The sequence below is a fragment of the Doryrhamphus excisus genome, linkage group LG13, assembly GCF_037039965.1.
Source record: "Doryrhamphus excisus strain RoL-2023G ecotype Guam linkage group LG13, RoL_Dexc_Guam_v1.1, whole genome shotgun sequence".
Classification (NCBI taxonomy): Eukaryota; Metazoa; Chordata; class Actinopteri; order Syngnathiformes; family Syngnathidae; genus Doryrhamphus; species Doryrhamphus excisus.
This window is the reverse complement of record NC_136369.1, coordinates 11748642-11775396: the sequence shown is the minus strand read 5'-3', so window position 1 is coordinate 11775396 and position 26755 is coordinate 11748642. Positions and strand designations below refer to the sequence as shown.

General features: G+C 40.6%; 1 protein-coding gene across 1 annotated transcript in view; it reads right to left on the bottom strand.

Annotated features, from left to right (window-relative positions):
* LOC131139818 (heterogeneous nuclear ribonucleoprotein C) overlaps positions 1–19840 on the bottom strand; it is a 35946-nt gene extending 16106 nt beyond the window's left edge. The window contains exons 1-2 of the mRNA XM_058089722.2: positions 19705–19840; positions 14845–14920 (exon numbers count right to left, since the gene is read on the bottom strand). Coding sequence (XP_057945705.1) covers positions 14845–14920; positions 19705–19726 — 98 coding nt within the window. The 5' untranslated portion in view covers positions 19727–19840. The remainder of the gene's footprint in view (positions 1–14844; positions 14921–19704) is intronic.
* Positions 19841–26755: the final 6915 nt, after the last annotated feature.

Sequence of the window (26755 nt, the reverse complement as noted above, 5' to 3'; positions counted from 1 at the left end):
ATTGTGTGTTGTCAATTCATCCTCGCCTCAGTAGCACTAATCCTTCTGGAGGCACAGTTTAAAGTGGAATAATGTCTGATTGTTCTGCATGGCTTGAGTCCATCTGCACACAACTGACGCAACTTAACAAAAGTCACTAATTTAATGGACCAATTACACAAGACCTATTTGAACTGAATTTGTTTACTTTAGTTTGAAATGAAAATACCATAGTTATTAAAATCTTGATGAACACATCACCGATAATCCCACTAAGGGTATGCAAAATCACCAGGAGAACACTTTCAAAAGTGCCTTTACCTACGACTGGTATGGCATGCACCATATTGACTATGTTCATTCATTCATTCATTCATTCATTTTCTACCGTTTATCCTCACGAGGGTCGCGGTGCTGCTGGAACCTATCCCGGCTGTCTTCAGGCGAGAGGTGGGGTACACCCTGGACTGATTGCCAGCCAATGACAATAAACTAATAAACTGTTAGATTGCCAATATGTGTGCTTTCCGCAAAATTAAACCATCCAATCTACCAAACGTTAAACAAGAATCCATGGCAGAGTAAGCTGTTTTACAGAGAAGATATCGCACATTTTTCATGGACGCATCCCACATACTCAGCTCTTCTGTTCATCCTACAAATGCATGTTCCTTCCAAATGTGGCACCATTTAAAAACGGAAGGCTTTCCAGTGTGTAAGATTTATCGCAAAGAAGCACTAGCTCATAATATTAAAGAATGCTTTAAAAATGTACTGGATCCAGGCAGTGATATGGAACACCCCCAAAATGTTATCAGTTTTTCCATATCCCATTTCTGAAAATTTCTTCCAAATCCATTTAGAACCTTTGAAGTTATTTTGAACACAAACAAATAACAGATAAACAGATTAAAACCGGCAAAAACACAACCTCCGTGATGGGCTTACATCCTTGTTTAATTCGATACGGAAACAAGTCCATTTGAGGAGCCAGCAGTTAAACAGTTCAACCCAGTAGAGCTGATCCAAAATGATGAGGAAACTTGGAACATTTTTGACACACTTTAAATAGATAAAACCCATGTGTGCACCTGAGGTCACTTAAAGAGTTGAAATATTATAATAGCAAATACAGTGGAGTGGTGTTATGATTATCATTTCATACAACATTAAACCTCACCCCGACCAGCTTAGTTGGCAACTTTGCTTCAGACTTTAGCTTCATTTAGATGCTAATGATGAGCCACGCTGACGGGATGCAATATAAAGTAATTACTATGCACATTTGATTGTCAAGCGTATGAAAACTACTTAATATTATTGATAATTTAAAACTGCTTATTGAAATCAAAGAGCTTGTTGACTGAACCAAGGCCTTTCACCCATCCATCCATCCATTGCGGGAGGGAAATTGTGTGGATTGCAATTAGACCTGTTGCAATTATCAATAAATCAATTATTCGCATGATAAATAAAAACTAGGTCGATTATTTTGCCAACCTCGACATGCGCATGCGTTTTTGTTTTCCTCCCTTATCTCTACCAAACACTGACAAGAGGTTTCACTTTGTGCATCTATCACAACACCTGGGTGACAAACGTTGCACCTATTAAATGTAAATAGTGTATTCCATATACACAATGCTGCTATAAGTGAATCAAGGATGTCTATATGCAGATGATCTGACGTCTGCATTGATATGCATAGATTTTCCATCCATCTATTTGCCATGCTTCTATTCCACTGTATATTTACAAAGGTCACATGTATGATGGAGCCTATTCCAGATGTTTGAGAGGCGGGGTACCAGCCAATTGCAGAGCACATATAGATTAACAACTGTTCACATTCACACCTATGGATAGTTTGGAGTCTCCTATTAACCTCACATTGCATATTTTTGGAATGTAGGAGGAAGTCCGGGAAAATCCACACACGGGGAGGACATGCAAACTCCACATAGAGATGTTCCAACAGAGAATGGCAACCACTATAGGCCACCATGCGGCCCCCAGAGAATATTATATACATTGAATAAAGTCAAGCACAAGGGCATCACTAACGGAGACTAATAAATGAAGTGAAGGAAAACCTTTCTGACTCAGTCCTGCCAGAAGTACACAGGACAAGGACAGGAATGACTTATCCAGGCTCCATGATTGTGAAGGTGTCATCCGCTGAATCATGCTGGTTGAAAATAACAGTGCAGAGGATATTTAAAGTCTGGAGATAGATCAGGTCCTTGGTGAAAGGTATAATTTTAATCAGTCAGTCCGCACTTTTCAGGATGATGTTCATAATTTTAGTTTCCTTGATCATTATGCACAAATGGTTATTCAACAGCTGGTAGTTAATCATACGGTAATTAGGGATAGGTAGAAGAAGTGATTAGTTCATTTTCTGTAGGCTGTAGGTATACTTTATTTTTTTTTTATGTGGCATGTTCGTTTAATGGCTGCACGGTGAACGAGTGGTTAGCATGCAGGCCACACAGCTAGGAGACCCAAGTTCGATTTCACCCTCGGCCATCTCTGTGTGGAGTTTGCATGTTCTCCCCGTGCATGCGTGGGTTTTCTCCGGGTACTCCGGTTTCCTCCCACATTCCAAAAACATGCTAGGTTAATTGGAGACTCCAAACTGTCCTTTGGTATGAATGTGAGTGTGAATGGTTGTTTGTCTATATGTGCCCTGCGATTGGCTGGCTACCAGACAGCTGGGATAGGTGCCTCGTGAGGATAAGTGGTAGAAAATGAATGAATGTTCTTTTAATGTGAAGAGGTTTATTTATTATTATTTATATCATTTATTTATTATCCTTCACTTCCTTATATGCAACTTTCCTGATGTTTCAAGTCATTCTGTTTATTTCTATTGTGTATAAAGGACAGGAAACTGAGGCTGGTTAACATTTCGTCTGCCCGTTTATGATGTTTGCCCTTTGAGTGGGTGGGAGCGGGTGGGGGTGCATGGGGGGAGGGGGGGTCAACCACTGCAGCCCTCTGTCATTCATCAAAAAACGAAAGACAAAAGGTCTCACAAGGAGCAGTAATTGTACAATTTCAGGGTTTGAGATATGTATTTAGTGCTAATTATCTACATTACACAGCAGGAAGGTGACAAGTGACAACCTTTGCGCGTGCAGCTTCCCATTATTCACCAAAAGAGCCTGAGCAGAAAAGGTACGCTACATCGCCATCCAAACTGACTCAGAGCCCAAAGTTAAAAGGTTACTGGAGAAGGCCTGGAGTAATTAATCCTTGTAGCCTTTTCATCTCTGTCAGGCCCTTGCTCGAGTGTCATGGGTTGAACTCTGCTGTTGTCCTGAAATTATTGGAGAATCAAAAGCTACAAGTCATTTCATCGTAGCAGCGTGAAGGGCAAAGCAGCATGACGACAACGAGCTAAAATTAACTTCTTTTTTCACCAGCAAAAGGAAAGTAGAAAAGACAAGACACTGTCAAACCAAATATAAAAGCTCTGAGAGTGTGTGCATTTCCGTGTGTGTATGTCCTACAAAATCACATTCCATCAGTGGTGGGCAAACAACATGCTGTCATTCACAAACTTCCTCACGAGAGTCTTTTCGGGTTTTAAGAGTGACAGACAGGACTGACATTTGCTCAATCAGCCGGAAGACGGAGGTCTCACTGGACAAAAGTTTAACCTCAGCTAACATTTGCTGGCTTAGTCAACAACCATCCAGAATCTTCCTCACTCTTACTGCTGGAGAGAAGAGGTTTCCAACCACCAGGCCAGGCTGGGAACCCCTTTGGGAAGGAAGGGGAAAACTGACTACAGGCCTATTGAATTACATGGAATTCATATTCATATATTCATCCATTGTACTCATGCTTTTCAGGGTCACAGGTGACCTGGAGCCTATCCCAGCTGACGTTATATATATATATATATTTGTGAAAATAATATCGGGCTATACATCATGTATTGATAGTCAACATACATATATTGGAATATGTGTTTTGGTTCATATTGCCCAGCCCTAAGTATTTCACCACTCTATTTATGATAGAGATTGTTTGTATGTTATATTCAACTTTACAAATAACAAATAAAAAATGTACTGTGACACCACAGTTAGTGTACACACCCAGTGATTGTGATATTTTTCTGATTACAGTGAAAATGTATGCAAAAATGCCAACATTTCCTGGTTAGTATATAACATGACATACATTTTGTCATGTTATTAATAGACTGCGTGAGTCCAACTGTGTCCTTAATGTGTGTTTATCACAAAACATCCCTTTTGACAGTCTGTTAACATGGAAACCAGAAATGGAAGTCACTGTGCCGCAGGTCCGTCGCCTGGCTATGAGGTGGTTGACTAGTTGACTAGTTCTTTGCTAACTAACACAGCTATGCCACAAGTCTCTGCTTTTCTTATTGCAAAAATATCCGACAATGCAGACAAAGAAAGTTGCAAGTGCCAGCACTTTGGTAACGACGCAAAACACAAAGGTGGTGTTCATCCAGATCTTTGCTCATCGCTCGTCTGCCTTATAGTCAACAATTAAGTTTTTAAGCAAGGTACAAGCGATTTGTCATTTACATGTACGTATTTACGTATGTGCATTTTCAATTGTTTCCTTTATGTAAAACTGTAATTGGAATACTATAAAATGTTTTGTTGTTAACTAAACAGATTAATTGGATTTGTATTATTCCATATGGGAAACATTTATTCGATTCGAGTATGTTTTGGTTTGAGTCAGACCCTCTGGAAGGGATTATTACGCTAATCGAGGTTCCACTGTTGCCTAATAAAAAATGCAAATTTTCTGAACAAATACAGGGCAGAAACCTGTGTGTTGGATGATGAAGCCTACCAGTGTCTAACTGTCAGCATGTCATATAATGGTGCAGAATCATTTATGATGCATGAACAAAAAAAAATGGAAATAAATAAATAAATGCATAAATCACCTGGGAGATGATTTATGCATCCCAGAAAGACACTGCAACATGCCTACACGATTTCGCTTAAACATTCATAAGTAGACACAGGAGAACAACAGAATTGATATTTTTCTATTTTCCTTGGGCTAAACACACACAGTCACCCTTGTACTGCTTATTCTACACTCTCCCCTAACGTGAGGTTAACTTCCATTACACTTCAGTGCTGACAAAGAGTTTTTGCCATTCCGGGCCACAGAAAATCCTCTTGCTGTCTCTCCATGTACGGATACACTCACACTCTCCTCACTGCATGCTCACAAACATATAAGAGGTGAGGCAAGCAATCTGTCTTCAAAATTGAAATTTGAATTACTGTTTGCATGCCCTGGTTGTACAGTGTTCACACACTGCTTTTTTCTGCATCTTAAAGCAAAAACAGCTAAAAAATAAGTAAAAACTCCAAACAATTGAGTAAATAGAAATAATCTTTATCCTTAGAGTGCTGCAATAGATGATACAATTTGGTTTAAATTCCCTTTTGGACTCGAGCTTATGTGGTTTACATTGACTGGGCCTGGAGAGACACATTGCCCCTCTAAGCTAACTCACCATCTAAATGCAAGTATTGATTGTCCTTCCTGAAGTCCCTCACACAGACTTAGTGAGGACACATTAAATGTGTTAAAAGTCATTACGCGCTCCAGGCTTCAAATCACACCTTAAAGTGTATAGACATGCCTTTAAGTCTGTTTTTTTGACATTGCCCCTAGGTGTGTACCGATGCCTTCTGTGTGTGTGTACTGATGCATGTGTGCACAGCATAGCCGCTTTGGGGGGTGGGGGTGCATGCGTATGTTTGTATTCGGCACATGCAGAGACATTGAATCTGTGTGTGATCGTGACAGTGTAGTTGTGTGTGCGTGCGTGTGTGTCTGTTTGTGCACAGGGTGCAGGCTCACCCTCTTGCTACCCCGGGGGCTCACAGCCCATTTCCTGTTGTGCAGTGTGATAAGTTTCCCTGTCAGATCCTCCCAGCACCACTATATTTCTGATAAGCTCCACTGCTAGTTTTCCCGACCTCTGGCACAGAGATCAATTTGAGATTGATTCGGAATGCCCTGCTGGGCCGAGCTGGAAGATCAATTTGAGATGGATTGTTCGCGCCAGGGGGGCCAATGACACGCAGCGCACTGCTCACTTGCTTTCCCCTCCATGCTTTGCTTTCTTCACCCCTCACTTTCCCCAACCGTTATTTCTATTGCTCTCTGCATTTTTCTCCCCTATCTACTCCTCTTTCAATTGTTTCACACTTGCCCCCTGCACTACACTTCATCTATCTTTCACGCCTGTGCGCCGTGTCCCTTTACTTAGGCCTCCTCCGCCTCCTTTGCTCTTCCCCACCTGTTTCTCTTACTCGTCTTTTCTGCCTCCAGTGTGGGTTAATCAGTTGGGAAAGAGATGACTTCATTAGAGGGGTAACCAGCTTTAGGGGTGATAAGCCGTGATAGCTCATCAGGCTCGACACATCAACAGATCGCTTACAAAAAACATTTGGTGTGTTTATTTTAAAGTAGAAATAAGCTGAAAATATGCAAAATAACATTATATTGAGTAATGATTAGTACGTAAATAAGAGGGTGTTCATTGAAATATTTTGAAAATGAACATTTCATCCAGGCGGCACGGTGAATGTGAGTGTGAATGGTTGTTTGTCTATATGTGCCCTGTGATTGGCTGGCGACCAGTCCAGGGTGTACCCCGCCTCTCGCCCCAAGACAGCTGGGATAGGCTCCAGCACCCCCGCGACCCTTGTGAGGAAAAGCGGTAGAAAATGAATGAATGAACATTTCAACATTCTAATTAGACTATTTGTTACTTTTTGCTACTTTTTACTTTTAAGAAATTGTATCATTATATTGTAGCATTATAATATATCCATTCATCTTCTGTACCCCTAGGGTTGCGGGTATACTGGAACCTATCCCAGCTGTTTTTGGGCGAGACGCGGGGTACACCCTGGACCTTATCTCGTCTTAAAAAGAAGAACTGTGACACTACAGCAGCTAAAAAAATGAATGTTTTCCCCACAGCATCGGCACCATCTTTCCTCGCTTCCACCAAGCTCCAGTCTGACTCATGACCTTATCTCTCCCTAGCATCATGTCTCCGTCATATCACTTGATCCTTTCTTCCTCCGAGCTGCCTCACCGCTGCCGTTTCTGCGGTTCAGTGAAACCAGAAGATGTACACCGCTCCCTTTTTTCCCCCTGCATGGTGACCTTTTCTCCAGCAGTACATCCACTTGTGACTGCCCTGACCTTTACCTTCACTACTGCCCACACATCGTCTAGAACTGCAGAGAGGAAGTCATCTGCATCCGTACAAAGAGAGTCGGCTGCTGCAGGGACCAGGTGAGGAGATGAATGCTGAAATTTAAGGAAAGTGTAGCGCCTGCTTTGATTTGACAGCTCATTTGTTGTTATTTTTTGTCAGTACACAAGCAAAAAAAAAAAAAAAACACTGAAATGCATCTGCTTGAGGATGGCGCTTGAGAAGCCTGCAGGGATCCGTTTGCATCAGAGACCTGAAGTGCTTTGATTGTTGCAGCGGCCACAAACATATACGTGTGAGGTGGCGTATTAAATCCTATAATAAGGTATATGTAGACTGTCAAACATGAATGGACAGCCGTGATGCATGTCCATTAAATAAATAGTATTCAAGTATAGTTCAAAGAAGTTGGTAGTTTGAAGCTAATCCGACAGACATCAGACTGTTCTTCATTGGTTGATTCTTTCTCTCAGCGCCATGTTTGTTATCTTAATCGAAACCTTTTCAGACAAATGAGCTCAACTGATTACATTCATGTAAGTGTTTACATCCAAGCACAGCGGTGCACTTTTTATTTAACAGACAAATTGTAACGCATGCAGAATTACATGTGAAGTTTTGTTCTGTTCAGCTCATGCGGGAAAAGGGGAAAGAGGTGTGTGACAAAATATACCGATATAGATTCCTCCAAGGATAAGAACATGACATATACTGGTAGAAATGCTAAATGTAAACAAGCCGAGTTGATGACTCTGCACTGTGGTGGATATACGTACGTATATAAGATGAATGAAATGTTGTCATCATGAAGAGAAGGAGCATATGTGTGGGGAAGTATTTACTGGGCGAACCGATCAGTCGTGGCACAAAATCATTCTAAACACTGAACAATCCCCTTCCGACCTAAACAGGCTGAATTTGTGATAAATAATGGCGCAAGTTGGCTGGATCTCTTCTTCCAGGACGTGAATAGAAGCTAGCAGGGTTAGCTTGTATGATTGTGTGTGCATAGGTGACTACATATTCCTTTTCATAACAGTTGCAATAAACTATTAGGTTATGTTGAATTACGGTGTATGGGTTGAACTGTTTTGTTTTAGGTGGCTCAGTCAAGTACACCCTGGACTGGTCGCCAACCAATCACAGGGCACATATAGACAAACAACCATTCACACTCACATTCATACCTATGGACAATTTGGAGTCTCCAATTAACCTAGCATGTTTTTGGAATGTGGGAGGAAAACCGAAGTACCCGGAGAAAACCCATGCACACGCGGTGAGTACATGCAAATTCCACACATAGATGCCTTAGGGGGGCATTAAACTCAGGTCTCCTAGCTGTGTGGCCTGCGCGCTAACCACTCGAACGCCGTGCAGCCTATGAAAGATTTTTTCAATTAAATATTTCCCTTGTTTTCTCCTGACAATACATAAAGATACACTTCATTTAACTTCGATTTTGTCAGGATGAAGACATCAACTCAGCGGTCTCGCTTTAGATATTCAATGAGGAAACAGTCAATGCAATTAACCACAAAACAAACTAACAGTAAACAGTATGCCTACTATTACTTTTAGAATAATTTATTTTTCTGTGACTCACATTAGCTTTAATATTAAAAAGTATGTATCTGAGTCTGCATACAGTAGTATATTTTTCACAGTATAATTTCCTAGTCATTTATGTTGTGTGTACAGCTTTTTCTGTATGTGGGAGTCAGGACACATGGAAACCTCAGCTGTTACGTGACAATCAAAGCAATGTCAATGTTGCAATGTTGCAGCAGATTGATGTTGTCCAGACAGGCAGATTGACCTCAGTTGCTGTCTGATTCTTGCCCTTTGCATTTTTCCTCATTTTAGGTGGGTTTACATATGTCAGCCAGTATAATATGTCAAAATAAGTGACATGCATTGCACGGGAAGACGTGAAATGGAGTAAGATTTGACTCTTAAGCTGTGAAAATCTGCATATTAAACTTCAAACAAATGTTGGCCATACTTAACCTTGACTGGATTTAGTTTTATTGTTGCGGGTCTTTATTTTCACGGTTCCGGCCATATAGCTCCATGTGGTTAAGCTAACATATAAAGTGACAGCTGATAGCTAATTTGTGCTCATGGTGACATGCATGTATTGTAATACACTAGAATTATTTATTTGAAAGCTGTGAAAGCTTACACGTGTCTTATGGAGCTTTGTAATGTCTGCCATTAGATTAGCCTGTGATTTGTGGCCCACTGATGGAACATGCATCAGTGTTGCACAATCCATACGATGATACCTCCATCAATCCTGCCCCACCTTTAACCTTTCTGAGCTTTTGTAGCAGATGGGCCCGCTGCCTGGTTTCCATCCTAACTCACAGTCCTCCATGAACAACCTCTCCAATAATTCCAACACATGAGCGGATGAAACATGTGCACCCAAATTCCAGGCAGCAGGATGCTCTGCCACTCATGGCCACCTCATCATTATTTTCTATGTCTCTTTTGTATGGCAAAATAAACCTTTATTCTACTGCCAAGTCTACGACTACAAGGATTCAAAAAGAATGTGACCTAAAATAATGACTGTTTTGTATCTAGAAGATATATTTTAGCCCTCTAATCTTGCCTTTAAAACTGTAATGACATGGAAAGATAGACAAAAAAGACTGAAATCATTACAGACCAATTATGCAGTTAAAAATACAGTGGAGTTCCTGTTGTGTAACAATTTGGTGGACCTCTGATATGTTCAAAACAATATTTCTCATCGGAGATCATTGAAAGAGAATAATTTGTCCCATCATTTTGCCTTTGTTGTGTAAAAATAGATTAAACTATTAACGACAACCACCGTTACTGTATTTGTAAAACCATAAATGTGTAAAAGTAATATGCTCAACCAGAAATATTTATAACTTCAACTTTTCTGTGTCTTCACATTTAACCTGCAGTTTCCAAGTCAGTGATTATCACAGACACACCAAGGCACACTTCCACCAGAGCATCTGAACCTTTCCGTACAACAGCTTTTGTAGTGGTGCACTGAGCACACGGAGGCTACACCAGCATCTGGGCTGTGAAACATTAGGCCTGCTTATCCTTCTTCCCACAGCTGGGGCATCATGACCTGGGTGTGTGTGAGACACATGGACAATAAACGATGACAAAACCTTTATATTATCAGGGTGAGGCTGGAGCAAGTGGCCAAAGGGGAGCTATGAAGGAGTGATTATGGGGGAAAGATAAATCTCTCTGTGGTTTATCTCAGTCAATCATGACCATGATAATATAAAAGTTAGAATGTGTTAATGAATGAAACATATGGTGGTACAGTCCTTTTCCGGTTGGAGAAGTGCAAATTACAGTAATAAAAAGTAAAACTAATTACAATTAGACCACCCAGACGGGGATAGTTGGATCAAAATAAACTGATGAGACAATACATGATACTCATGAGAATCAGACATAGTCACATTATTACTTTTAAAAAGATTACATTGACATTATACATGGCTGGACAAACTGACTTTTTGAAATGTTTTTAACTTTGCATGCATGACCTAAATATATATATACATATATATGTGGATATGCAGTTATGTAAAGGCACATGTAAAATAGATTGCAAAAAAGTTAGAACTTGAACCTGCCGTACAGCTGACGCAGCCGGAGCTGGAGCTGCGATCCAGTGTGACCCCGGGGTTATGACTTACTTTTGTAAGGCGGGTGCATGATAATATTACAATTTTCTAGGGGTGCACCGTATTAAAAAAAAAAAAAAAAAAAAGATTGCAGTTGAACTTAAAACTTCCAGAAAGTCTACCTATTCTGCTTTAAATCCATGTCATCTGTATGAATTATCAGGCGGGTTCAGGCTGTATATATCACGGCTGATACCTCAGGTGTGTCCCAGTTGTGGTAGTTTGTTGTGTGTGTGTGTGTGTGTGTGTGTGGATGTTGTGTGACTAACCTCATTAATGCATGACTGCACACCGTTGAATAACAACATGGAGGAATGGGCAAATAGAGTTGTGGGGGGGCAGAGATGGTCTGAGACTGGGTGACAGAGGAGGTAGGAGCCTGGCAGGATCAACTGCTCTAAAGACATGTTTGGGATATGATATATATAGCACGTGTCAGCCTGTAATATTTACACGTAGGTACATGTAATTGAGCTGCCAGCGATATGAAACTATCCGTGTTTATTTGGGAGTTGCAAACATATGCGGAGTCCCAGTTCTGAGGAAGCACAGGATGCTAATGAGATGCGCTCGTTAAGCTCCGGGCAAACAAGTTATTACATCTGTTAATATTATTTTTCTTGTACTGTTTGTTTTATTGATCTCTTTGGAATGTTAGTGTCCCAGGGAGAAAGCCTGTATTTGAATGTATCTTTTAATTATTCAACATTCACTGGCAACTCACTATTTTTGCAGCTTGTGTGGGAATGTGACTGGCTCGTGGACATGGGATGCGGTTTAAAGAGGGTGCTGTAGCTAAGATGACTACAGACACAGCTACACGTGTATGGTGGCTGACAACCATAAGGTACCCCACTGGATATTCTCACATTTTGAATGATATATGATATTATGTACGTACATCCAGGCTGACATCTCTGGTGAGTGTAAATATCCATCCATCCATTTTCTTACCCTCGTGAGGGTCGCTGGTATGCTGGAACCTATCCCAGCTGTCTTTGGGCGAGAAGCGGGTACACCGTGGACTGGTCACCAGCCCATCACAGGGCACATATAGACAAACAACCATTCACACTCACATTCATACCTATGGACAATTTGGAGTGGCCAATTAACCTAGCATGTTTTTGGAATGTGGGAGGAAACCGGAGTACCCAGAAAAAAAACACACATGCACGGGGAGAACATGCAAACTCCACACAGAGATGGCCTGAGCAGGGAATCGAACCCAGGCGTCTGCGCGCTAACCACTCGTTCACCGTAAAGACTGAGTGTAAATATATTTTTATTATTATTAACTTTACTTTTTAACTTTTTAACAGTATCTGCCAACAACTTTTTGTCCGGTGAAGTCCCTATTGAAGGCCCAGGTACCAAATACACATGGTGTACAATGTGTACATCATGTCAACAGAGTAATCACAGCTTCCAATAGTGACATTATTAACAGTTTACATATGCAACTGTTATTACCGTTTTGCAGCCATCTACATATTGTTGCATATAAATATAGGTGTTCTTTTTTAGGACCCAATAAAAAGTTTATTAGATGGCTTTACAAAAATGTAAGCCTGCCCTTTGAGAACTTAAACTCACCAGGCGGGGCCTGCTCTGCTCCCCATCTTGATAGCCACAGTGGAACCTGTCTATCCCGATGTCCCTCTGACATATTGATGATATTGATAAAGGAGAAATTAAAACCAAAACTAACTATTGCTTGCACATGCACGTGTTACTTTGGCCAGAGAATGGGAAATAAATAAAGATATGCACATATGGAGAAAAATTAGGTCAGAAAACATAGTCATTTATCTGTTTTCATATTCTGGTCATTGATGATCGAGTGGTTGACTCATCTGACTTAAGTTGCATGGATTCAGTCCCCACTCGGTGTGAATGTGGGTGTGAATGGTTGACTGTCTTTATGTGTCCTGTGATTGACTTTCAACCAGTCCAGGATGTAGTCCGTCTTTTTCCCGAACTAAGTCAACTGGGATAGGCTCCAGAAGAAGATAGAAGTGGTCTAAAGTGTTTGTCTGCTAATTAGAGGCAGCCCAAAAGAGAAGACGAGCTGCATTGACAAGTGGAGTGCATATTTATGTAAGTTATACAGGGCTGCTTGTTAGACACCAATAAAAGGCTGATTTGTGCACAGTCATCCAGCCTCATCGTCATTCCACTGGCATTACAATATTTTATAGTCTTGTCTTGTCTCCCGTCTTGACTACAATGACAACAAAGCTTTCATACATGCCCAAACCTTACAGTTGATAACCACCAAAAAATACATTTGTAATGAATATATTTTATTAGTCACTGTGTTAGAATCCAGTGCTCTTCAAGTGGAGGAATGTGCATTTTGGAAGAGGTTGAAGGCTCACCACAAGTCTGTGAATGCATCTCGACTAATTCTGACTTCTGGTTGGATGGGCAAGGCAAGTGAAACACATAAAAGACGTCTTGTTGAGTGTGCTACCCATGAATAAGTCTCTAAAAAGACAATTCTCAGAAGAAAATACTTTAATTCTGAATAGACCTATTGTTTGCCTTTAGTGCAAACAACAAAAAATGTAATGTTGAAAAACATTTCTGAAAAGTACCCTGCAGCACATGAGATGGTGAGGAGGTGGAAGCAGTTTGCAGATGGAGAATACATGAAAGAAACGTTCATAGAAATATCAGAGCATCTATTCAACTGACAAAAGTGCACAGGCCTACTTTGAAATCATTTAAACACTGAACTATGGAGGCTTTTTTGAGTCATTACCATATTTGTGTAAAATTAAACCAGACGTGGGTGACTTTAACATAAAAAAAGCACATCATAGTTCACATATCTGCATATCAGTGCTGTTCAATATCAGTTATATCACTCGATTCATCACAGGCAATGCTTGCGCTGAATTAATGTCATCAATTTGCCAACTGGTGATGTTTGTTGCTATTCTATTACTCCTGTCCTTTACTGTCTTTGCACAAATCAAGCACATGGGTGAGTAACCCAGTGTCAGTGAAGGCAACGGAATATGTCCATTCAGATTTAAACTCGATTTTTTTCCAACATTTTTCTTTTCAGGGACGTATTCATGGTTGTGAGTAGCACACTCCCTATTATGTTACGTTCAGCTTAAAAAATAGAAGGTGTATGTCACAGAAAAACATTGCAATTATACTTTATAATAGGATCAGTATGATTGGCTAATGATTTTGTCATCCGATTTTGACCCACACTTATCAATCAGACTCAATCAGCCGCTTATCCTCACTATGCTGGAGGCTATTGCAGCTGTCTTCGAGCGAGAGGCGGGATACACCCTGGACTGGTCGGCAGCCAATCACAGGGCACATAGTATAGACAAACAACCATTCACATTCATAGTACCTATGGACAATTTGGAGTCGCCAATTAACCTAACCTCCATTGTTATATTATGATTTATGATATCCCAAGTACCGCCATAAACACACATGTTCATCATCAGCTTGATGCCAAAACATTTGACAACTACATCTGTAAATCCCACACGGAATAGAATGGATCTAAACAGGCCCACACTGGTATGGTCCACTACACTGCGCTTCTTACTCCGTTATCCCGACTCCTCATCACTGTATTCAATCAGCAGCAATAAACCACAATCAGACGTTATTATAAGTGTGCACTACTTCAGCAGATGGATGAAAACACTGAGTGGCGCAGACAGCACATTTGGCTAAAATCAATAGCATACTACGTACTCAGCTGATATGAACCATTAAAAAAATAATGCTAATCGATTGCAATGCTGGTGGAGCAATCAATTGAGACGCAGATTAAGATCTGCAACAAATAACACAGCACGAGATTATGTCAGCATGGGGATGGGGAGTCTTTGCATGTACGTGTGTGCTGTGTGTTCGTATGTGGTTGACACTCACCCGTAAGTGCTGTTGCTGGCCCGTTTGTTCGGTGCCCTGGAGCGACTTGACTTGAGTTCTCCGCTCATGCTCATGTCTGCAAGCAAGAACCAATCATTAACGTTATACTGAAACAGTAAGAGAGACATCACAAAGCACAGGAGGGTTACACAGTAAGCAGAATATGAATATGATACTTACTGTTATGCCTTAAATTATTTAGTTTGAGTTTTGGTGAATGGGTAGTTTGAAATGACTGAGGAAAGTGGCAAAGGATGTAAGGGGCTGTGTTAAGTACAGTATTGTCAAACGATTGTCAAACTCAAAATTTCCCATTCCGATATCCACTGATACCAATACTGATATGTGTAACATTCATTCATTCATTCATTTTCTACCGCTTTTTCTTTGCCAGTCAATCACAGGGCACATATAGACAAACAACCATTCACACTCACATTCATACCTATGGACAATTTGGAGTCGCCAATTAACCTAGCATGTTTTTGGAATGTGGGAGGAAACCCGAGTACCCGGAGAAAAACCCACGCATGCACGGGGAGAACATGCAAACTCCACACAGAGATGGCCATGGGTGGAATTGAACCCTGGTCTCCTCGCTGTGAGGTCTGCACGCTAACCACTGGATCACCGTGCCACCCGATATGTGTAACATCACATATATTTTTATATTGAGCAGTGTTTCTTAATTATTTTCTCTCATGCCGCCCAGAAATTTTTTTAGTGCCACCTGGAATTGTAATACTAGGGAAACTGATAATATTTATTCATTTATATGTACTGTACAGACTGAACTTGAAAATAAAACAAGGAAAATGCGACAAAATGGAGAGCATAGAAGCGTATTTGGGAGTACTATAAATTTGTACATGTTGGCAGGTCTGCCCCCCCTGTTCAGTGGACATCCTAAATCCATCTGTTTATAAATTCATACAATTGAAATATGGTGTGATCATTTCACAATAGATTAAGACTTCTGTTTTGTTCCATAATTGAAAAACTTAACAACTAATTTAGTACTAGCACTGGACAAAAGTACCCTTAGCACTGATGCTAACATGAAAAGAGACACTGTTAGGCCACTGTTATAAACAATTCTGTTTGCCATCATTTAACATGCTAATGACTATAGGGGTGGCCAAGTCTGACAGAGGTTGTCCTTCACATTCACCTCCCAGCACTTACTGTTGATTAGTCCTGCCATCACAAGCCAGCTGTTCACCTTTGTTTTTGTCTCCTGTCATTCACATCACTAATGCCCTCCTTTGTTTCTCTCTCTTTTACCAACACCTCTGTGCGTGTTACAATGGGACAACTCTCTGGTAGCTTTGTATCTAGGCTGTACTAAAATGTGATTTGCAAGGAGGAATGATGAGAGGAAGACATGGACAGATGGGTGCTGAATGGAGTGTGACTTGGCCAACTGCACATACACTCACACAGTGCAGCACTCAAATGGCTGCGAGCAACAATTAATTAAGTGTGGTTTGCAAATGCGTGCAAAAAGACACATGTCTGTGCCTTTGCCCAGCACAGCAGAGCTACATTTGCAACACTTTGGAGCTTAACAGAGGTGACCTGCTGGGCGACTGCTCTGTTTCTCCACTGGTGCATCATCATTGCTGACATCTGAGCCCTATGTGCACCGCATGCACTGAAAACGACTATACTATTACAGAGCCCAGCAACAAAAAAACAAATAAAATATAATGACTTGTTTTAAACTCATATTTACTGACCAATATTCCTTGTTGAATACATTAAAGCTGAATACTGTGATGTTGTTATGCATCATAATTTGGCTTCAATTGCATGGGGACCTTGTTAAATCCACTTGAAACAAGAATGGTGAAATCATTCATCTGATTGTATGAAAGGTCAAAACGTATATTATGCACTTACAAACCAGAATCTAGGGTGGAAAACAAAGTCTCCCAATAATATGACGTACACCTACATCTTCCTATTAAAATGACAATAATGACACTGCAGAAATTATATTAGGTTCCCCTGCACATCTATTGATAGCTAAGATGGGAGTATGAAAAATGTTGCCTTTATTAAAACAAACATTTCTAATGCTAATTAAGGAATGTCAAAAATAAATAAATCTCAACCCGGCCGAATGGTTAGCGCGCAGGCCACACACGGGTTCAATTCCACCCTCGGCCATCTCTGTGTGGAGTTTGCATGTTCTCCCCGTGCATGCGTGGTTTCTCCGGTTTCCTCCCACATTCCAAAAACATGCTAGGTTAATTGGCGACTCCAAATTGTCCATAGGTATGAATGTGAGTGTGAATGGTTGTTTGTCTATATGTGCCCTGTGATTGGCTGGTGACCAGTCCAGGGTGTACCCCGCCTCTCGCCCGAAGACAGCTGGGATAGGCTCCAGCACCCCTGCGACCCTCGTGTGGATAAGCGGTAGAAAATGAATGAATCTCATAAACATAAACTCGGCATGACACTTTGCGTATCCGGTACATGTACGGTTAAGCCACACATTCACTCCACACTTCTCAGAAAATTGGCATGCTACTATGGTTTTGCAGCATGTTTTTCAAAGCAGCTTTTTCTCAGTAGAAAAAGAAAACATCTCACTCAGATTCACCTCTGGTCCTTCTATTCGCACATACACAAACAGACCACCTTAAAGGTCCACCTTACAAATAAAAAACTCTTTTTTTAACTGTGACTTGCTGCATTGATTGGCTATGAGCCTAGAACACGGGAGCTACACTACAATTAAAATGCTTTTTATGGTCATGGTATCAAGTAAAGGTCACATGGTGGCCTGGTGGTTAGCATGGAGACCACATAGTCAGGAGATCGGGAAGACCTGGGTTCCATTCTCCGCTTGGACATCTCTGTGTGGAGTTGTGTGTGTTGCATGTTCTCCCCGTGTGTGCGTGGGTTTTCTCCGGGTACTCCGGTTTCCTCCCACATTCCATAGGTATGAATGTGAGTGTGAATGATTGTTTGTCTATATGTGCCCTGTGATTGGCTGGCGACCAGTCCAAGGTGTAATCCGCCTCTCATCATAAGACAGCTGGGATAGGCTCCAGCATACCCCCACGACCCTGGTGAGAATAAAGCAGCATAGAAAATGGATGGATGGATTGGAATCCAGTATTGTGCTGAGAGTGTTTTCCACTTCTCCATTCAACTAACACATCTTTTGATACACTATAATGGTTCAAAGGATGCGTGGATGGATGGACTTGTATGTTTTAATCGAAGCTGATGGTTGCTTTTAATTTTCCTGGAGATAGCTACTCCTATACATGAGGGAGTCAATCACTTTTACTAACTCTCTCAGAAGATCATCAGGTAGCAACCGCCATGTGTGCAGAACAGAATAGAACTCTTTAATACTGATTTTACTTTCCTGGTCACACTTAAACCACTTTCCTTCCCTGTCAGAGCCAGTCAATGTAAGCTGCTTGTTTTACCGCACAAGCAGATGGAAGGTTTTAATTATATTTAGTAACATAAATGGCAGCAGTAATAATTTGTGCCAAATGCATGTGCACATGCAGCGTTTACTTTAATGAATTTTCTCAAATTTATTTTTCTCTCCCACTGCACATTCTACACACACTAACATGCATAAAATGATATAAATTGCAACTGTATGCTTGTTAATCTGTACACTTTGAAGTCACTAATGTGTGGGAGATGAAATAACAGTGTGATCAGATTAAAAAAAAAGAAAAAACTGTTTTCATTCTAGTTATCATTCTTGCTTCATTTTTTGTGAAGTGGTTAGAACCCTGCTCTTTAATCATTTACATAATTTCCAATTATCTTCTTTTGTAAATGGAGCATAGAAATAACATGTTGCAGCTTGCAGCTGACCCAAATATTGTTTTGTCGACTCTAGTCGGAATTATGCTGCAGCATCAGGGTGCCGGCATAAGCGACTCTGGCGTGCCATTGCACCCCCCTGGCATTGGCATATTATATATACGTATATATATAATTATATATTATATATATTTAATTATAGAGTAACCTATAATGTAATAATGTATGATAATATTAGCTGAGAAACCTCTTAGTAAAACTGTAAAAGTTATGAATGAAAATGAATAGTTATTTTTTTCCACGTCTTCATATGTAAGTAGTATGGCATTTAATAATATTAAATGATAAAGTGATACATTACCATTAAATCAAGCGAAAAAGAACCCAAGCCAACACATATGAAATGAACAATAAAATGACATGAGTGCAGCAAACATAGCATATCCAAAACAGCATTCTAATCGCATGAAACTAGATTCCCAGCACATATCATGAATATATTCAGCATCCATATCCAGGACACAATCTAACTTTACCTTACACTACAATTCACTTTTGCTGCATCCTTTATAGCTTTGTTTGAGAAGAGCACTACTCCTCAGTCCATTAAAGTTCTAACTCTTCTATAAATTGTGCTCACCGATAAGACTGCCTTTACTGTGATGATTTACAATAAGAAAGGCTTTCATTCCACCCCGGACCAGCACTACTTTAAATACAGTATACAGGCTGCAACAGTGTGTCGTGAGCCTTTAAACACAGAATGTCTGCTGACCTTGCCATTGTGAGACACAGGTCGGGCTTGTTTCCCCATCATAAATTCTAGTCCTCCTATCACATATCATATCATCACATTATTGTAGATCAATGTAAAAATAAGAAGAAAGCCATAAAAAGCAGCAGAAATGCAAAAGTAAAGGAAGGTACTGTGGAGTGAAAGAAGGAGTTTGTGTTTTAAATGTATATTTTCTTTCTTTTTGAAAACAGTGATTCATGCAAAAATCCCTGAACACACACAAGGACACAGAAGACACAAATGCATAGCCATATACTCACATCTTGGGCTGAACAGGGTCATATCAGGGATGCGAAGCAAGCAGAAGGCTGAGATAAACGATGCTCGCTGAGGACCTCTTTTGCTTGTGTGTCTGACTGACTGCTGAGATACTACTGAGTCAGTGTCAAGCCAGCAAGAGAGGCACCGCTGGGATGTACCAAATGTTTATCTCCGGTAGGGGTGGACAGGGGTGCTCTGAGCTGTTCCATTAGAGAGAGAACATTGAAGAGGGCTGGGAGAGGGTGCAGCTGGTTTTCCCTCAGCAACAGGAGCGCGTCACTGGAAGAGAACACAGTTTTGTGATCACCATCACTTCACGGTCACTTATGCTGTAGGGGCAAACTCAATTCAACGTAAACGCATTGATTCACAAATAAGGTTGGCAAGGGGAAGGAGGCTGAATAGGCACTGATTAACAGTTCAGTTCAAGGAACAAAACATAGCAATAGTGGCATTAGTGCATAGAGCGCAGGCCACACAGCTAGGTGACCTGGGTTCGATTCCCCGTTTGGGCATCTGTGTGGAGTTTTTCTCCAACATTCCAAAAACATGCTAGGTTAATTGGCGACTCCAAATTGTCCATAGGTATGAATGTGAGTGTGAATGGTTGTCTATATGTGGCCTGTCTCCTCCGAAGACAGCTGGGATAGGCTCCAGCATGCCTGCAACTCTGGTGAGGATAAGCGGTACAGAAAATGGCTGAATGGACATTACCGATAAGTTGAAAAAAAAATCACATTGTCTATCAATCAATGTTTCTTGTCCTCATTTGGGTCACAAGTGAGCTGGAGCCTATCCCAGCTGACTTTGGCCAAAAGGTAGGGTACATCCTGGACTCGTCAATCACTGGGCACATGTAGTATAAAATTATAGACAAACAACCATTCACACACATTAAACCTATGGGCTACTTAGAGTCTCCAATTAGCCCAACATGCATGTTTATAGAATGCTGGATGAAGCAGAAAAGCCCATAAAAAGCACAGGGAGAACATGCAAACTCCACACAGAGATGTTCCAAATGGACATTCTGTGAGGCAGACGTGGTCACCACTACACCCCCCATGCCTATGGACAATTGAGAGTCTTCAATTAAGCTACCAGGCATGTCTTTCTTTACGTTGTTGTGCTGCACGCATCACATCACATCATTGCCATCTACAAAGAGGCTGTGAGCAGTATGGGAATGATATCAGTAAAAATGTAATTGAACGATTAGAGTTGAGGTAATTGCTATAATATCATACATTCATTTGACATTCTGTAAGAAATGGTAATTTAGTTTGGGACTGTCAAAATGTTAGGGATCCAAAAATAATAGTTCACCCGTGTTTGCCTCCATTGCGGACAATAGAATCAAGTGGAAGAATAATACGGTGGACTCTTAAAGGTCAAACAGAATCTGTACCAGGAGGTTGGTTGACCTTTGATTTGTTGGTGATTTTCAATGAATTTCCTCTATAAGAAATAATGGAGAAAAAGTCATTACATAACAGAAGTTAAACCTTTGTTATCGTGAAATAATTGACATGCAACTGTAAAAAGAATTACACCGTAGTATCTTTTTAGTTGTATGGATGTGAAAGGCGATACAGTAATCCCTTGTTTATCGTGGTTAACTGGTTCCAGACCCAATCGTGAAAGTGAATTTGAACAGTAGATTCCTTAATTATAAGTGAAATGTTTTCATACTTAGTTCACAGTAAACCTGTTTACAACCTTCTAAATATGGGTTTCAACATTATCAGAACCCTAAAGACATGAAATAACCCCCCTATTCACCTTTACCCTGGTATTACCCAATATAGCAATTTAAGACATAAATAAGACGTGTCCTTGTGTGTGTTGCTATAAATATTTAACGCCTAGGGGAGCAGAATGAGTGGCGGACAGGAAGTGACTTTGAGTGTTCAGAGTTGGGTTTTAGCTTGGCATGAACTTTGAACCATGAATGATATAGACATGACATAGATGACTGTACTCACAGAGCAAAATGTACTTGTACTTTGTCTGTATTTCCCAAAATAATCATGTAGTGGTGTGCTATACAGTATTATAGTATACTATGGTATACTATGGTATAGTACTTTGTATAGCAGTTTGATACTGTAATTGTCACACTGATTATATGTACTTCAATCTGCATTGCAAATCAGCATAATAAGTGATGCATGGTAACCCAAGTGATGGCTTTGTTTAGTTAGCAAAGAAGACACCAGAGGGGCTTGAATCACTCTGGCAAAGCTTTCATGTTTAATTAGCTTTTTAACAGCCGAGCACAGACTAACACCAACTTTAATCTGAGTCTACGCCAAAATCATTATTACCTCGTTCCACACTGCACTTAACCCAGTCACAATTGCCTTATTAAAATGATAAGTCTTGAGCCACTTTCACACAGGCTGTGCTCTCGATGGCGTTGCAGGAAGTTCAATTGGCTCCCAGGCCTGCCACATGCAGCAGCACTGAATCTGAAATATACAGTATATAGTGTGGGGAGTTGTCTTTTTTTGCAGTATGTTATAGGGGTAGCTGTGTTTTTGTTTTGTTTTGTTTTGATGTGCTGTGGCATTATTGTTTCATGCACCGTGTTAGTTCAGATCGGGTGAGGAAGATGTTGCAGCATCTTGCTTGTAGTTTTACTGAGCAGTACCTTCTTGCAATGTGAAGACACACTGAACTGAAAAAAGTTATTGTCAACATTAATACTTCCAAGACTACCCATCCATCCATTATTTATAGAGCAGGGTAGCAGGCCGCTCAAGCATATCCCAGCTGACATCTGATGACATGACTAAATTGTAAAGTGCATTTACACACAGCATCCACACTTTGGTGTCAATCACCACAACAATACCAGAAGCTGGTTAGGGAGTGTCTCGAACTCAGAATGCCAATATACTCTCAGTTATGCGGATGGTAAAAATTGGTCACCTTAAGAAAATTGGAGACTGTATCTTAACTTACTGTGGATAGAGAAGGTGATAGTATTTCTAGTGAAAAATGATACCACTGTAAATTATTACAAACCTTTATACAAAAAATATGATTCATAGCCTAACCTGTACAATTCAGTACAGAAAAAAAGATGTTTTGCAGAAAATATAAAATCTACCAGATTTTGAGGTCATCCTCTCATAACTCTGGCTTCATTTATGTTGATAACTTCTTCTAAATTGTGGAGAAAAATGGAACAAAAACACCGGGCAAAAGGGAACGTAATGTAGTCTAATGAAACCAAAATAGAACCCCCTGGTCATTATAGCAAATCTCTGATGCAAAAACAACACTGTACATCACCAAAAGAGCACCATAAACACAGTAAATCACGATTATCATTATTATTTCCATGATGTGTATGAATTAATGTTTATTTATTTCAGACATGTTAGAATATTACAATGCACAAGACGAGTTTTTTAAAAAGCATAAATATACTATCTAAACACATGGAAAAAGAAGCCAAAGCTTCTACAAGGCAAAGTATTGGCACCGCCAGGTCCGAATCCATTCATCCATCCATTTGTATCAGCAAATCCAGGTGTAGGTCACATGGGCAGCAGTCTCAGTAGAAAAATCCAGACTTCCAGGTCCCTGGCCAACTCTTCCAGAGGCCACCGAGGCATTCCCAGGACATCTGTGACACATAATCCCTCCAGCGTGACTTGGCATGCCCGTAACCCCTCACCAGGGAGGCATGCAAATGAGATGCCCGAGCCACCACAAGTGACTCTTCTTCAGATCTGGTCTAAGCTCCTCTGGGATAACCGAGTTCCTCACCCAATCTCTAAGGGTGAGTCCACCCTATGGAGGAAACTAACTTGACTAGTAAATTGAGAGCTGTGCCTTCCTGCTCAACTTCCTGAGCATTACTGCAGACGCTGCACCGATCCACTTATCAAGCTCACACTGCGACCTTTCCTCATTCGTGAATAAGACCCCGAGATACTGAAACTCTGCCACCCGGGGCAAGACCTCACTTCCAACCCAAAGGGTGCAATCGACCTTTTTGGCTGAAAGTCAGTGCCTGATGAGATCATCAGGACCTCATATTCTGCAAACAAGATCCTAAGGCCACCAAACTGCTGCAGGTTTTTGGAGGTGGCTCTTTTTAGTTTATGTCTTTAGAATGACATGTATTTTCATGTCAAGGATTTAAGGACTTAAGGATTGTGGATGATGGGCAACATTTTTTAAATTGTGCAGTTTTTATGCAGTATTGAAGCTCAAAATACAGCAGTGTGTCCAACGAGAATATCCATGTCTCATAGTGCAGTCAGTGGACAAAGCTCATGATACAATGTACTGTGATGCCATAGCAAGATGAATCATTGTGACATTTAGTGATCCCCTGGCTTTTACAGTGGTGCCATCATTGGCACAATATGTCCCTTTGTGTGAACCTAATCCCTTCACCTTTATCTGTTCTTTAAATCTGGTGCTGATTGATGTTAGCATGCTAATGCACACAAGAATAAGATGGCATCCATGCAAAAATACATTACAGCCGTAGTTGGCATGGATGTTGACTTTATTCCAAAAAGGTTTTACGGCTTGCCTATGACAAAAATACTTCATGCTTGAATGTTCCACCTGACATTCAGGTCAAATTGTTGCCTGTACATCAGAATAGTTCCACAGCCCTTCACAATACCAAGGGAGCAATTACGGGTTTAATGAAAGGACTCATACACACCTTAGTTGTACTCACAATTTGACCATTTTAAGATGGGTGTGTGGCTTTAAATTCCATCTGATCCTTCCATTGTCAGCTATTAGATCCATTAGAGGAGAAACAGCAGAGTGGAAAGTGCAGAGAAATTGCGACAGGAAGCAGGCAAAGAGCTAGTGGAGCAGAACAAGACTAATGCTGCCCTACGGACTGACTCATCCTCGCACAAATTGGAGCTACAATAAGAGAAGGTGTCAGCTCAGGTAATGGCTTGAATGGACTTCAAAATTGAAAGACCTAAACAAACTTGGAATAGTGGTGGAAACATAACAAGAAAAAAATGAATACCAAACATAGCCTTGCAGAGGAACACTCACTTTATATACGTATAAATAATATTAGAATGTGGATCAAAACAAGTACCGGATATCCTTGCTCAAATTATTCATAAGTATACTGCAAAACCCCTTGATTTAACAAGAAAGTGTTTCCCTAATCATGAAAAATGGTGTTAATTTATGTATGCACTTATGTTGAAACTAGGCTGCAGGCCCAGTGAAACTCAAGCTGTGCTTAGCCAACTGACAAATTGACCACAGCAATGGATGAAGGCTGTGGGCAATGTTCTTCTGATGAACTTGCACGGGGAGACAAGCAGCTACGAGGTTCAGCACTCAGCCAAACTCAAAAGGTTTTTAGTAAACAGTCCTTGGAAAACATATTAGCAAGTTTGGTTTGGATCTGTTGGCTCATAGACGTCACATGGGTAATAAGGATGCTTGTGTTGTCAGACTGTTAACATGATTTTAAACATCACAGCTAACTTGCAATAAGAAGGAAATCATGCTGTGTTATGTTTATAATAACAGGTAGTTATGTACCACATTATGTACCGTTGGTTGGGTATCATTTTGTTACATGTTACCCGATACCGTCGGTGCATTTGAAACTGGTGCTCCAAACAGACCAAGAAACAATATTTAAAAAATGGAAAACATACAATTTTGTCCAAAAACAAAGTTTACTGAATTATGCAAGTTGAATAAAATGGTAATTTCAAAAGTTTGAAAGCATTATAAAAATGACTAAGTCATAAATTCACCAACCTGTAATTAAATCCAAAACAAATTGTCATAATTATCACATTATCACAGAAAGTGTGAAAAAAATGCCAGATTTTGTAGTACTTTAACAGTAGAAGTTCCATTTAAGGTCTTTTCAACCTGAGTGCTTTATGCTAATCCCCTATCGTTAGCTCAAACAGACGCTTTTGTTCTGTGAACAAGGCACTTACTGACATGCTTAGCCAATTGCAATGATCACTTTGCCATGTTATGTAAAACATTTATTTAAAACACAGTTTTATTGAGGAGTATTGACATGAGAACTTTACAAAAGAACAACTGTGATTTCCTGGCGAATATTATTGACTGTGCTGAGGACGGTGGTTTTCCAACGAAGCTGTAGTCACGCAAGTGACAGCAATGTGAAGAAATTGTTCACTGTGACAATTCTGCACTTGTCCAGGAATGGCTCCATTTGCCTCATCATCACACTCTCGGACAGCCTCTCCCCACTGGGACGAGTGGCGTCCTTGCAAAGATATGGGCCGACATTGCACATATACTTGGATTTTAAGTCACAAGCCACCCGAAACGTGTTCCCTAACTTGTCAGGTTTTATTGTAATGCACTACAGGAAACAGCACCAAGTCTTTATGGGTCTTTATTGCTGTCCATCAATGGTGATGTGTCAACCTTGGCTGTAAGATTTGATGCGGTTGGTGACAAACGATTCCCACACAGCGGAAATTGTAGCAAAATTATCAGTCTCTGCTCATGAACTGCTCATCAAAGCGTAGGTGTCGTATGATGTCTTGATAGCGGTTTCGGGACATAATTTCAATGATCCGTGGGTTTTCCATCACCCCCCGCTGGATGAAGGACAGCAATAGATGCCATTAGCTTTGTGATTGCTACAAACCAATCCACCAGCTCCGTTTACCGTGAATGCTGAATCGTCCATTCTTGAATGTTACAAAGCATGTGAGAGGAAGCTCTTCTCGTGGCCTTAGCCATTGGCGCTCCATCTCCAGCGTATGGCTTTATTGACTTTAAATGAAGACGTTTCTTCGCAGCTGTTCATCACGCTACACTGGTTAGGGTTGTTTCACTTCTGATGCCTTTTGAGTGGCGACTCTTCTCCATCCATCCATTCATCCGTTTTCTATTCCGCTTATCCTCATTAGGATCACGGGTGTATGCAGCAACCTATCCCAGGTGTCTTAGGGCGAGAGGTGGGGTACACCCTGGACTGGTCGCCAGCCAATCACAGGGCACATATGGACAAACAACCATTCACACTCACATTCATACCTA